Source organism: Seriola lalandi, unplaced genomic scaffold (genome assembly GCF_002814215.2).
Source record: "Seriola lalandi dorsalis isolate HSWRI2012SDOR001 ecotype SW California unplaced genomic scaffold, Sedor1 jcf7180002054678, whole genome shotgun sequence".
Classification (NCBI taxonomy): Eukaryota; Metazoa; Chordata; class Actinopteri; order Carangiformes; family Carangidae; genus Seriola; species Seriola lalandi.
Window position 1 is genome coordinate 1,266,072 of NW_019525231.1, and position 12,892 is coordinate 1,278,963.

General features: G+C 40.9%; 2 protein-coding genes across 4 annotated transcripts; both read right to left on the reverse strand.

Moving 5' to 3' along the window:
- Positions 1 to 62: 62 nt before the first annotated feature.
- Positions 63 to 4,125, reverse strand: timm10 (translocase of inner mitochondrial membrane 10 homolog (yeast)). The gene is made up of 2 exons (XM_023421994.2): positions 3,902 to 4,125; positions 63 to 1,336 (listed from the first exon to the last, which is right to left on the reverse strand). Exons 1-2 carry the CDS (start codon positions 3,970 to 3,972, stop codon positions 1,141 to 1,143), a joined length of 267 nt encoding a protein of 88 aa, XP_023277762.1. The 5' UTR covers positions 3,973 to 4,125; the 3' UTR covers positions 63 to 1,140.
- Positions 4,126 to 4,453: 328 nt separating this feature from the next.
- Positions 4,454 to 11,930, reverse strand: LOC111666592 (uncharacterized). 3 transcript variants are annotated; one of them, XM_087178215.1, is made up of 6 exons: positions 11,822 to 11,930; positions 10,664 to 11,703; positions 10,072 to 10,149; positions 8,634 to 9,120; positions 5,490 to 7,400; positions 4,454 to 5,131 (listed from the first exon to the last, which is right to left on the reverse strand). In XM_087178215.1, the coding sequence occupies exons 1-6, from the start codon at positions 11,922 to 11,924 to the stop codon at positions 4,758 to 4,760; spliced, it is 3,993 nt and encodes a 1,330-aa protein (XP_087034341.1). In that variant the 5' UTR covers positions 11,925 to 11,930; the 3' UTR covers positions 4,454 to 4,757. The 3 variants fall into 3 exon arrangements, with proteins under 3 accessions (XP_087034341.1, XP_087034340.1, XP_023277737.2); XM_087178214.1 differs by having other exon boundaries at positions 4,454 to 5,113; positions 11,822 to 11,925; XM_023421969.2 differs by having other exon boundaries at positions 4,454 to 5,134; positions 11,822 to 11,925.
- Between the last annotated feature and the right edge of the window lie 962 nt (positions 11,931 to 12,892).

The following is a 12,892-nucleotide window of genomic DNA, read 5'->3' on the forward strand; positions in this document are numbered from 1 at the left end:
GAGACACAACTGTGAGAGAGAAAAGGTACCTGTGGGACAGAAAATAGGACTTACATACGTCATAATGTTTATATAAAGTATGATTTTGTTTAATTAGAGTACTTGACAACAATGAAACACTGCAGCTTCTCCAATATGCAGATAAAAAGCTGTGTCACGGTGGTTAGCACAGGGAAAAATCAAACAAACATCACAGTCAAAAACATGGTCCACTGACATACGGCACAACAGTCTAGACAGGCATGAAACATGAACAAAGTCCAGTCCATCTTCAATACAAGTCCTTGTAACCAGAATGACCCAGCTATGAGCCGTATCTGTCGTTTCAGGGCTGAAAAAGAGTAAACTATACAGTGTGTTGTATAAAATAATAAGACATTTTGGCTCATCAATACTGCAATACATAATTAATTCAGTGCATGCCCTGATCCATGTATATTATTTGCTGTATTTCAGAAGTGGCATTACTTTGTACGCATAACAGATGACTTGTAATGGTGAAAAATGTTATCTCTACCTGAATGTAATGTTGTGTTGCAACCTCATGAAGAGGGCCCATGTTTACTTTCAGCCCATTCAAAAAAAAAAAAGAAAAAAGTTAAAGGGGTCATTCAGGATCAAAGACTAATTTCAAACCATTCTTTGTGTTTGTTTTAACCTGCTGCAAGTACCAGATGGTTGGTGCAACAAAGTTTCAACAGCAACAACAAAGTGTTTGAGTTTCCGGACTCTGAGCAGCTGGAAACAAGCACAAAGTATGACTTAGAAATAACGTTACATGTCCTAAGTCTTTCTTCTTCCCAGGCATTTTTCAGGTGACTTCTTGAGGACCAACAGGCAAACTTGAATGTAAAACAAACCAGACTGATCCAGAGAGGCCAGCGGATTGCTCCGAGCAGTTTCAAGATATGCTGCCGTTCCACTAAGTGCTCCGGTGCGTCTTCCAACCCCGTCCTTTTTATCATCCTCTACCGCAGTAGAGGAGGCAGTTTGTCTCAGTGGACCCCAGTATTAAGTTTACATTTTTTATTTACCCACCCTTTACATTAAAACACCACTCTCTCATCTTAGAGAAAGCAGATATGCTAACCCCACCCCGTGACCTAGTAATTCCCCATATCATGTCCTTCATCAGTGTCTCTATCCGCTCCCAACGGCTGCCTTCCTCATCATTTCTTCATCCTGGACTGAGAGCTCTGTCAGCTTGCGTCCCAGCTTCTCATGAAGGTCCAGGTATTTGGCCACACAGCGGTCCAAACAAACCGACTCCCCTTTTGTCAGCTCTGCCTCCTTGTAATGTGGCGGTACACACTTCCTGTGGCAGGCGTTGGTCATTCTGGGAGAAAAGGAAGCCAGGGGTCAGATGGTTAAAATGTTGCATGGAAAGATCAATAGGGCTAATAGGCTGTTTCACTGTGCCTGAGAATCTTAATATGTCGTCCCACCAATAGAGCATTGTTATATAAGTTTTTCCTAAAATCAAAAAATATATGGTCAGGAAATGCTGGAATTACTGCATTTCTTTAAAATGTGGAGTGTAACCTTCTTTGACCTTGTAAATTGTCTTGACTGTTAAAACCTCAAACTCTTGAGTTTTTACAGAATTACAGCATCTTTTACATCATTCTGGTGACACTGGTACAGTAACAATTAGTTTCATTGTTAATTTATATATTGTTTAATAGTTTGATGATTAATTATTGGGCCTATAATATGTCAGAAGAAAATGTCCATTAATGTCTTACTAGACCACATAACTTGGTGAAGGTTATTTGTTGATTTGAACCCATTAATTGCTTTGTCTCCATAAGGGATTCAATCACCACTAGGTGTTGCCAATGTGACATAATGAGGTTTTAAGTTTGACTGCATGAATTTACTTTATTTCAATAGTTTATCTGACAGGGTTCATACTATGTGAAAAACAGAAATTAAGTTAACTTCAATCATGTTCTCCCCAAAATTAGCAATATCTCTAATTTCCTGAGACTGTTTCATAAATAATATATTGCAAGTGTAAGTGAAGTCTAAAACAAATATTGTCACTGATGATATTGAGTCACTATTAAAAATTGAAATATCTGCATATTTTCTGCATTATCCACTGCTGTTATGTGGTTGTGCTGGTGTTAATTCTACAGGTTAATTCTCAGATGATTTAATGTAAAGAGTGCTGGGCGAACCTCAAACATTTTGGAAATATGACATTTATGTTTGTGTCATGTATCAATTTGAGGAATGTTTCCAGTCGCCTCCTCGCTCCACAGGTCAGCTGAAGTTTCACTGGACGTTCAAGTCACGTTTAACCTATTGCAAATTAAAATTGCACATAAAAACAGGAGGACGGAAACATCTCTTGGCTGATGGGATCACGCTGCCACTGAACCAGTGGGGGCACTTCTGCAGTATTTATCGTATATTTCGATTGGCCTTTTCAAAGCAGACACTTTATCATGGCAGGAGGAGCACAGGTGTTACTAATATAATTAATGATGGGCAAAAGGTCTGTTATGGAAAAGGCCAGTAGACATGATCTGAGCGCAGCTGGCTATTGTATTGTCCTGTTTTCAAATCCACACATTGTTCACTGGAGTTCCCCTGAAATCACCTTTCAGTCCAACTTCTTGTTTTGACTGTTTCTCATCTGGACCACAGCTTCATCCCCACTTCATCCTGAGTGTTGTAGCCAGCTTATCTTTAAACTCGAGGCTTTATGATAACTGTTCACCTCCACTCTCTCCAAAGGCTGCCCACATCAGAATTTAAAACCTTCGAACTAGTACACCAGGTCAGACATACCATATTTTCCACCAGTGTGGTCAAGATCCAAAAAAGGGAGGAAGGCAGTAGAAGGAAGAGTAGCATCAAGCTAAATTTTCAAGAAATTACATTATTAAAAAAAACAATTGGATGATGCCATTTCATCACTCTCTGATCAGAACATCTGTCCAGTGGTTTGCACTGTCACCCCATTCAAAGGTTTGCTTTATTTCATGAGGGCAGTGAAGTATTAGTGTGTTTCTATCCACAGTCAAACTCAAAAATGGAGATAACGTTCTCAGATTTGAATGTGAGTGCTTGTTATATTCTGCAGCACCTCAGTTGGATTCAGGTGACACTGTTACAGAGATGACACCCCTTCCTCCAACTGTTACTCTGCATGTTCATTCAGTTATCACAGAGCGTTGTCAAAGCCCTACATACAGGATGTCTGCAGGTTACAGATATGTTAAGACGTTTTTAATTTCATGCTCATCTAGGCAATAATTGCTGAAAATGTTATTTGTTTTGGGATCAGTGTAAAAGTTACACCCAATATTTGGAGAATATTTAGTGTGAATGATTCACTGGTTATCTCCAAGTACATACTGTATGTGAGCATTTTATTTGCTTTTACAAGCTGCTGTTTCTGTATCTGCTGTATTGTATCTGTAAAGGAAACATCCCCTCCTGCTGTTGAGTAAAGGAAGAACAAAAGTATTAAACTGTTAGGTAAAAATGTATTCAAATATTTTCATAATTAATAATAAAATTATAATGTGCATTCCTAATATCATTATGAATCAATTATTTCAAGGCTTCACATTGGGCTTGGGATAGGCAGTCTTCTTTTTGAAATCACCTTGTGCATGGCTACACCTACAGCTTGCACAGCTCTGGGAGAAAAACTAAGCTTTATGTACAGTAGCATTTAGCTCCTGTAAGTGAACATAATCAGCAGAATCGAAGAGCGACTATAGCTCCGTCTTCACTTAGCTAATCACTGTAAGACCAGCTGTCACCACCTCACGTGTGATATGATTAAGACTATGAATGAAGGCCATGAGACAGTGTGCTGCTGTCTGAGAGGTAGCATAAATAAGAGGCAGCTAGCTCAGAGGTTAGCTGCTCTTGGCTTTACCGGTTGTACATGTCAGCCATCATCTCCACCTCCAGCTCCGCTGCCAGCTGCTGTGCTTTCATGGGATCCATGTCTGCGCTTCACTGCTGCTCACACCCGGCGTTTAGCACACACTCTCCGTCCTGGTGACCCTCTCCAGCGGACAGCCAACAAGAATCCTGCTGCTGCTGCTGCTTCTTCTGTAACCTTCAAATCTGCAAGAAAACACGTGTGTAAGGTTTCCTCTCCGACTTCCGCTGTCAATAAAGTTGGATTCAGACACGGGGGAAGAAACAGTGCGCCCTCTGGTGTCCATAATTGAGGACACAACCTTGGTGTGGGTGTCAGGAAAAAAACACTTGCAGGAAAAGACTGTTTTTTTAATAAACCATAATTGTGTTATTTACATAAAAAACGATGCGTTTTACAAATACAGGCTCAAAATAAGGTTTCTTTTCTACAGTAGTTACTTACAGAGAGACAAATGCCACTCGTGTTTTTTTTACCTTAATCAGTTTGACAATTCAAATTTTCACTCAGAATGTAAAATGAATAAAATTATTAACAAACAGTAAATGTAAACAACATGAATACTTTTTTTCAGACAATGCTTAAGCATATTAATGAAAATCAAACAACCATTTCAACCTTGTGTATTGAACTGAATGAAAGCTGTAAACCTGCTGTTCTTAAATGTACAAAGCTTATAATTACCAGGCAGACTGATGATGACAAGCTACAGAAAAAGAAGAGTGTACAAATCTATTATACATAGCTTCAAATCTCGGTGAACATAAATAAAACCAGAACAGAGAGAACAATAGTCTTGACACGCCAAAGTGCTGAACTAGTCACACAACAAAAGTTTGCACAAAAGTTACTCTGCCTCATCTCCAGTCACGTCAATCTCATTCACATCTTCCTCCTCTTCTTCATCTGGAGTTATCTCCATGTTGTTGTGTTCATCCTCACATTCTCTGGTCTGAGGCACTTTGACTGGGGAATAAAGCAGAACATCCACCTCCACTTCCTCCTCCTCTTCTCCTCCTTCTTCTTTTTCTTCTTCTTCTCCTCCGCAGCCTGAGGTCCTGCTGATCCCACCAGCATCTGGTGGAGGTGTTTTGGGCTGCAAGTTGTCATCTGACAGCAGTTTGATTTCCTGAGGCAGGTGAGTGTCACTGTGAGACAAGCCTTCATCATTATTGACAGTCTGCTGTGTTGTATTTGACTCTCCTGTATCACAGGTTGTTCCTGCTAAAAAAAAAAAAACACACACACACAAAAGGAAAGTCCAGAGTGATTGAGACACAGTTACTTTCCACATCTGCCTTACCAACACTAAGTACAGTGCACTTACTCAAGGACTGTTCTGTTGTCAGACAGCAGAACAAGATTGAAATAGTGACTGAAATGCAGATTATTATGTTATGCTATCTTGTTTTTATAACAGTGACGTCGTCTGAAAAAAATCACGAAATGCCACCGACAGTCAGTCACTCAGTCGTGGACTTTGGTAATTGTACGGCTGGCCCCACTGATGCAGTCCAGCCAAAAAAAGGCTTCAAAATCTACCAATAATCAGCCATGACTATCAGAACAGACACCTTACCTTCATCAGGATTCTTCAATGGCTGCTCCCTCTCAGCTGCTAACTTGGCCACCTCTTCTTCCAACACATCAAAGGAAAACAAAGAAATGCCACTGAACGAACTGGTCTCCTTAGAAGCAGAGTCATCTGTCTCGTCTTGCTGTGATTTGTTATTCTCGTCTGTTAATTCGTTTGAAATGTGATTGTGATTTTCATCAACTGTGACCTGAGATCCGTCACTCCTGCCCCTGTCTTGAGGTTGAATAATGCCTTTGTCCATCTTTATCTCCTCAGTTGATTCTTTACATGTGTCGTCTCTGCAAACCATTCCTTTCACATCTCTTACAGTTTCATTTGTTTCCTGGCTTTTTATTGACTTCCTCATTTTTGAATGTTGCCTTTTAATAAGGTTTTGAAACTCCTTCAGAGTGACCATCTGTGGCCGTTTAGTTGTCCCAGGTTTTCTTATGTCTGAGATGATCTCAGCGTCTGCATCAGCATTGCCGGTGTTCTCAGTGCTTGCGGCCTTCTTCAGTGGAATTACCTCCACTTCTGTACTTCTGTTTATCCTCCTTTTTTTGCACCTTTGCTCTGTTTTGTCCTCCTTTTCCAATTCTTTCTTTGGTAAATTTTTGTCCATATTCTGCTGACTTTCTTCATAGTTGTTATTTTTATCAACAACAACAGCAGGAGGATTGTTGTTCGGAGCGGTAAGCTCTTCAAGCTGTATTTTTGCCGGTCTTCCACGTTTCTGGCTTCTGACTCCTTCTTTATTCGCTGTCTTATCTCTGTGCGCCACGGGTTTTGCAAATAAAGAAGCTTCTTGGCTTGTGTTACCTGACTCCTGAGCTTTTTTCAAGAAAGCCCTGGTTCTGATCCGAGTTAGGGCAGTATTCACCCCACACCCTCTGGTTTTCTCTCTCAGACTTTCCCTGATGGATGATGGTTGATTTGGTTTCCTTACAAATTTGGACTGAATGTTCAGAGAGCTGGTGGCCATTTCTCTTTCCTTCGCCAGCACATTATTGCTTGACAAACTGACTTGACAAACACTCAAGTTGATTTGAGTCTCTGTTCCATCACTGACTTTCACATCTTTGTATGACAAGAGAGAAGCAGCAGCATGTTGTGGATGACTGGTGCGCCTTGTCCTCCTCCTTTTAGGTGCTATTGCACCTGTAGTGTCACCATCCTTCATCTTCGTACAGTCATATTTCAGTTCCGTAGCGTTTTGTTGACCAGCAGACACCCTTTCTCTCTCTTCCACCTCTTTTGCAGAAGAAGATTCAGGATTCATCTCCAGATTTCCCTGACATTGCTTTGACCAACAGCTGCAGTTTGTATCCTGTGGTAAATATGCACTTTTATTTTCTCTGCGAATGATGGCGCTGAGAGGAAATTGTAGTGAATCAGGATTTTCTCTGAGCCAAGGTCGCCCATATAGAGATGGCTGTTGCTGAATTTTAACACCAAGGTTCAATGGGTTGTTGAGGGCAGGCTGTTGTTCTGTTGAAGAGGTACACAGCTCTAATGGAGACAGACATCGAGGAAGCCGCAAATCGTCCATGCAAGGTAAACAGAGAGAATGCATTGACTGTGTCTCATTATTCAGGGGTAAAAGCTCAAGGATGTGCTGACTGTCTTCTGAAGACGCTTCCTGGAACGCTGGGTAATGTAGTTTCTGCCCAGCGGAGAAGAAAGCTGAGGGTCTAACTGATCTTGTCATAGCTGGCTCAGGATGTAGACAGTCTTGACTTTTGGACAGTGGCATGCTCTGATGGCTCATTCCTTCTCTCTGCCACATGGATCTGACAGATGAGTGATTCTGCAGAGAGCTCTCCTGCTGTTGCTGGATTAGCACTGAATCTGGTAGTACAGATGAAAGGCTTGAGCAGCTGGACTGGTTCTGAGCTGTGAAACAACAGTGGATACCTGTACAACAGGTGAGAAGACTGCCATCAATCCATGTTGAATTAACAAAGCTGAGGTGATGTTAGCGGGGGGGGGGGGATAGAGGGAAAATGACAGTGTGGGTATTTAGATTGTGGACTGAGACTGAAATCAGCTTCAACCAAGTCTGTTGTTGTGATAAAATGAGAAGTGCTCATGGGGTGGAGGACTCAGAAGCATAAACCGAAAGATAGAACATAACATAGAACTTTATGTTGTTGTTATCTTGGTTATTTCTGTTTGCTTTAGTGCCTTACACTTTAGCACACTGTGTACTGAACAATTCAAGATTCTGAGTTAATTTAACAGCATTGCTCTGTTCTTAATCTAGAGAGGTCAAAACAAGTGACACTGAAATTATTAGTCACTTGACAGAAAATCAAATAGCAACTACAGTATTTTGATAATTGTTGTTAATTCTGATTCTCAGTTGTGAGGAATTGTGTGTTGGGGCAAAACTAGAAAGTTGATGGTATTAGCTTTGGCTTTTAAATGGCTCAGGTAAAAATCATATTTGTTTGGAGAGCTGTAGCAGGCTCGCACACCTTACTCTGATATACAATGTTTTGCATGAGTTGTTTTTTTGACTTGTTTGGAAAAGCACAAAGTTAGCGTGAGCCATGTGGTCACAAAGGCCAAATGTATGGGGAAAATGCCAGTTTGGAAATCTGAACATAAGGAGGGATGATTTTGTATCAGCCCATATTAACTTTTCACAGTTGTACTGATGGAATCAAAATAAAACACAAACAAATGACAATAAAACAAACCAGTAATATTTGGTATTTTCTTAATGTCCAAAATTATCCAGAGTAACGTATCTTGACAAGCTACAGATAACATGAAAACATCGACCTCCATGATTCAACACCCAAATCAAATTGGACAGTTTCAGAGAATAAAAAGTCTGTAAATATTGTAGTTTTGCTTGTATATATAGAAACAGTGAAAATGTGCCTGATATTTTTTTTTAGTCATCCAAATTAATCAATCTCTCTCTGTTTTTTTTCATCAGCAGGAACTCTCTAGCATGCAAGTCAGATTCTGCAAAAAGGCAATAACAGAGACAAAAACCTGCATCTTGTTATGAGATAATAACTAATACTAAATTTGAATTGATGGAAAATAAAATCAATACCTTTATATTATGATTCAGCAAACTTTTTCTGTTAAGTAAGAAAAACTTATCTCAAGCAAACTAATGCATCTACATACCTGTATCTGTTGATGACTTGTAACTTTGTGTCTCCAAATCCTGGTAAAACACACACCCTGCTGCACTGACGCCAGCGTGCATCTGACTGTGCCCTGCATCATTCTGTGGAGCTGGGATCTGGGGAACAGTCAGTACTCCGTCATGGCTCGGTTGAAGGTAATGAGACTTCTTGCTGTCCCTCTCCAGGTTGGGCAGGATGTTGAGGCCCATCATGATGTCCTCCAGCAGCTTCTCGATCTGCTCATCGGACTCCTCTGCGGAGCCCTGAGGCTGGAGGAGCGGAGCTGCTTCGATGCCGTTGTTTTGGTTCGGGGTGAAGCAGTCACTAGAGGGTGGCTGGGAGTCAGAGGAGGTGTTAGGGTGGGGTTGGGATCTGGGGGGGTTGGTGAGAGCAGGTTGAAGAATATGGCAGTCTGGTTGGACAGTGGAGGGAGGAGGCGGGACGTTTGAAATGTCTGTGCCTGGCCTTTTGTGGTTGGAGCCATCCTACAGAAAGATGAACAAGGTGTTTTGTTAATTTCAGTATGAATTTAAAATTCCATTCACAAAAATAAAAATAAATCACTCTTGATAGATAGATAGATAGATAGATAGATAGATGCCATAATAAATAACACATACACTGTTTCTGTATTTTTACACCTCAGTTATAAATTTACTTATTTGTGTGTTTCTACAATTATCAATTTATTTATTTATTTCTACAATTACTTACATTTACTTGATGATGAATATTGAACAATATTTTCTAAGATTTAAAAGGACTCATCCTAAGGAGGCACAAAGGCAGTCTGGACCAGAGGTATTGGCAAAACAGAATAGCTAAGAAAAAACAAACAAAGCACAAGAAAACACAAGAATACACAAAGCTGAACAGTTTGAGCAGTGTGATTAACTATCCAATCTATCTGTTTTGAATTTGTCCAGATTGTGGCAGCTGAAGCAGCAAGAGAGGGTCAGGAAGGAAAAGCTGTAGCCTATGTAGAGAGAGATGTAGAAGAGGAGGAAGAGGACGAGGACGAGGAGGAGGAGGAGGAGGAGGAGGAGGAGGACAGCAGCCAACATGCTGCCCCAAGGTCAGCTTCCACCTATAACAGAATCTTATTCTGAGGGAAACACTGCAATACTGTACTTGTAAATAGCATGGAAGCTAACATGGTCCAGCTTTGTGACTGCAAAGGTGATTTAGTTATATACTTATTTCAAAGTTAGAAGGCCTTTGTATTTTGGCCCTTGTATACACAATGCATGTATGATACATGGGCTGCTGTCTATTTAACCAATGTGTGTCTTCCTGTTGCTGTGTCCTTTCTAAGTAAATACTGTTAAAAATCAGCAACTCTTATTATTCTGTCCCTGCACTGCCTTGCACCGCCAAGAGTGAAGTGGGTGACAAGGGTGTCTTTTATGTATAAATTCACTGTCACACTAACCTACCTGTTTCAACGCATCATCTGTGTCTTGCATGCTCACCACCTCCCACATTTCTCCTTTAGTCCTCCTCCTCAGCTTCACCTGCACAGAGGGAAGAAAATACGGTGGTGATGATGAGAACACAAAGAGGAGGCTTCCTACACACTTGTTACGGAAGTCTGAGGACACACACACAGACACATCATAGCTGAGTCATTATAATTTGTCATGAAACTAAATTTTCTTTTTTTTTTTGCTTTTCTTTGTTCATCAAATGTAGAACTGACAAGCCATTTTTAGTGTCGTGACTGCGCTTGAGGGGGAATGGAGATATGATTCAAATTTTGTCTATGACACCCTGAAAAATGTGTTTGTCAGAAAATAAATGATACACTACGACAGGAAGTCACAACCAAACAATATGATCTCTAATCACACAGCCTAGAAAACTAGTGTACTGTAATTTTGCAATTTGGCCTGACACACATTTTATCACAATCAGAAAAACTTTAGTTTAACAAGATCAATTGGTAATCTCACCCAATATAGCTCCAGGGTTTATGTACACACTTTACAATGAAAAAGAATTCATTCCAAATGTACCACTTCCTCTTACCTTGATAGAAATCTGTGTGGACTCCATTACCTGCTGCAGCTGTTTCATCATAGCCAAGCTCTTCAACCCTACACTGGCCTGTACACACCTCTTCTCTGTTGACTTTCCTCTTTCCTCTCCTGGCATCTCATCTCCGGTAGCCTGGCTCGGCTGCTCTCTATCTTCTCTGTTGTCAACGATCTTGCCATTTCTTTTCCTATTCTCCAGTTCTGTGCTTTCCTCAGCCAAGCCCTGTATGCTGTCCCCAGACTCAGAAGACTGCTTGTAGTTGTTGTCTTCCTGACGCCTTGGGGACTCTGCGTCATCATTAAGAGAAACAGGGAAGGTCAACATTTCACTGCACAAAACTGGAGTTGACGTAGGATTTATTAAACTGCAGAACGATCGGTTTAATATAGAGTCGCCATCGCTTGATGCTCCACTGGGCATGCTGGGAATGACTGGGCAAGAAGTGGAGCAAAACTGTTTTTCAAGTGTGACAGAAAAATCCAAGCTTTGAGCTACAGAGGGCGTAGACTCTGGGGTTGGAGGTGTAGCTTGGCTAGACAGAGTAATAGAGCTGTACACTGACTTTTCACCAGCTTTGACAGTCTGTGTTCCTGTAGATATACAACTTCTCTTTTCAACTGGAGAATCTGTGTCTGTCTTTCCAGCCATCTCAGTCTGAACTTGTGCGTCCCTCATCTTCCTGCTTTTATCCCTCCCTCTGCTTTCCTCTGCATGAAAGTCATTCTCCCTGCAACTCCAGGGACTCTGCCTCTCTCCTTCCTTCATCCCCCCGTCTTTCTGTCCCTCTACAAGGTTTATAATCCCAAACTGGCGGGCTGCAGCTAGCACGTCATTCTGCTCTGTGCTTCCTTTTACCTCCACCTCCCCAGAATATAGCAGACCGACCAGCTTGAGCAGGGTCTGGGCCTTAACAGCTTGAAGCTGGAGCTGATGCTTCTGGCCAGACGGAGGAGATGGGGAGGCTGACAGCTTCTGAGACAGGTAGGGGCTGAGAGCTGCGAGGATACAGCTGTGGGTTGGCACTGAGATACCTTAACAAAAAGAGTAGATGAGAAACAACATTTATTTTTGATTTCTTTTCCATCAAGTATGCTACACCAGCTTTCTATTATATCTTTCTGTAATACTATATTATACAATACACCTCACCCTCAGTTTGTAACAGGGTATCACAGAATTGGGCGCTGTTTTGTTGTCTCTGCAGCTCACCAAGAAGCTGCATCTCAAAACCTGGCCACCAGTACCTCCGCATGTCCACATGGGCACATGGAGCGAGGGCAGACCTGGATGAAAGAATATGGTAAAAGTTTTTTAAAGACACATACAGAAGGATACACAGTATTGTTGGCACCAGTGGTACATCCACTCAAAATCTACCTGTCTGTAACTTTTCTTCCTTATTTGGTTTTACTAGTTAATATTGATTTGGTTTTACTATTTACTTTTTATCAACCATCTGATTCTACTTTATTGTGCAAATTGTAAATGACTTTTACTTGTTATGTCAGTTATAGTAATAAATAAATTACCTTACTGCAGCACTCTCATCACATTATCTAATGAGGCTGTTTCCACTTTAACGTCAGTATGAAAAATTAAGTTTGTCTTTACAGAAAAACACTTAACAAACTGTTTCATTCAAACTTAAGACAAGAGAGCGTGCAATGCAAAAATCAACGGCAAAGCATGGACGACTCGGCACAGCTCGCATCAGCCTTTAATTTGGAGCAGGTAGCAGGTAGCAGGTGGCAGCTAGGCAGCACGTGTGAGAGCACCACTGCGCTCCGGCAGAGTTAATGTTTGTGAACTCCGTCGTTAATTTCTGACATACTTGGGCATTTTTTTGTGCAATGCAAGTTCAATGTCACGGCTGAATGTATTAAAAAACATTTTTCAACAATCGTCACCAACCAAACTTTGTCAACCACTGTCTAAAATGCTTCAAATACAAGTTGAGTGCTGACAGCTCGATAATTGTTATGCCGCCATCTTGCTCGAACCCTCTGCCAGACAATTGCCTTTTGACGGTAAAGTTTAACATTTAACTCTTATTACTCTGTTTTCTGTTAGCATTAGCCGACCTCTTTTAACCATAGGATACAATTTGACTAAATATTTCCTCAATTATGCTAAGGTTTAAATTGTTGCTAAAATTTAGATCATATGTCAAACGTGGCTAACAGTAGCTAGCTACATTTTTCGCAAAAAAATGGGGGAAAA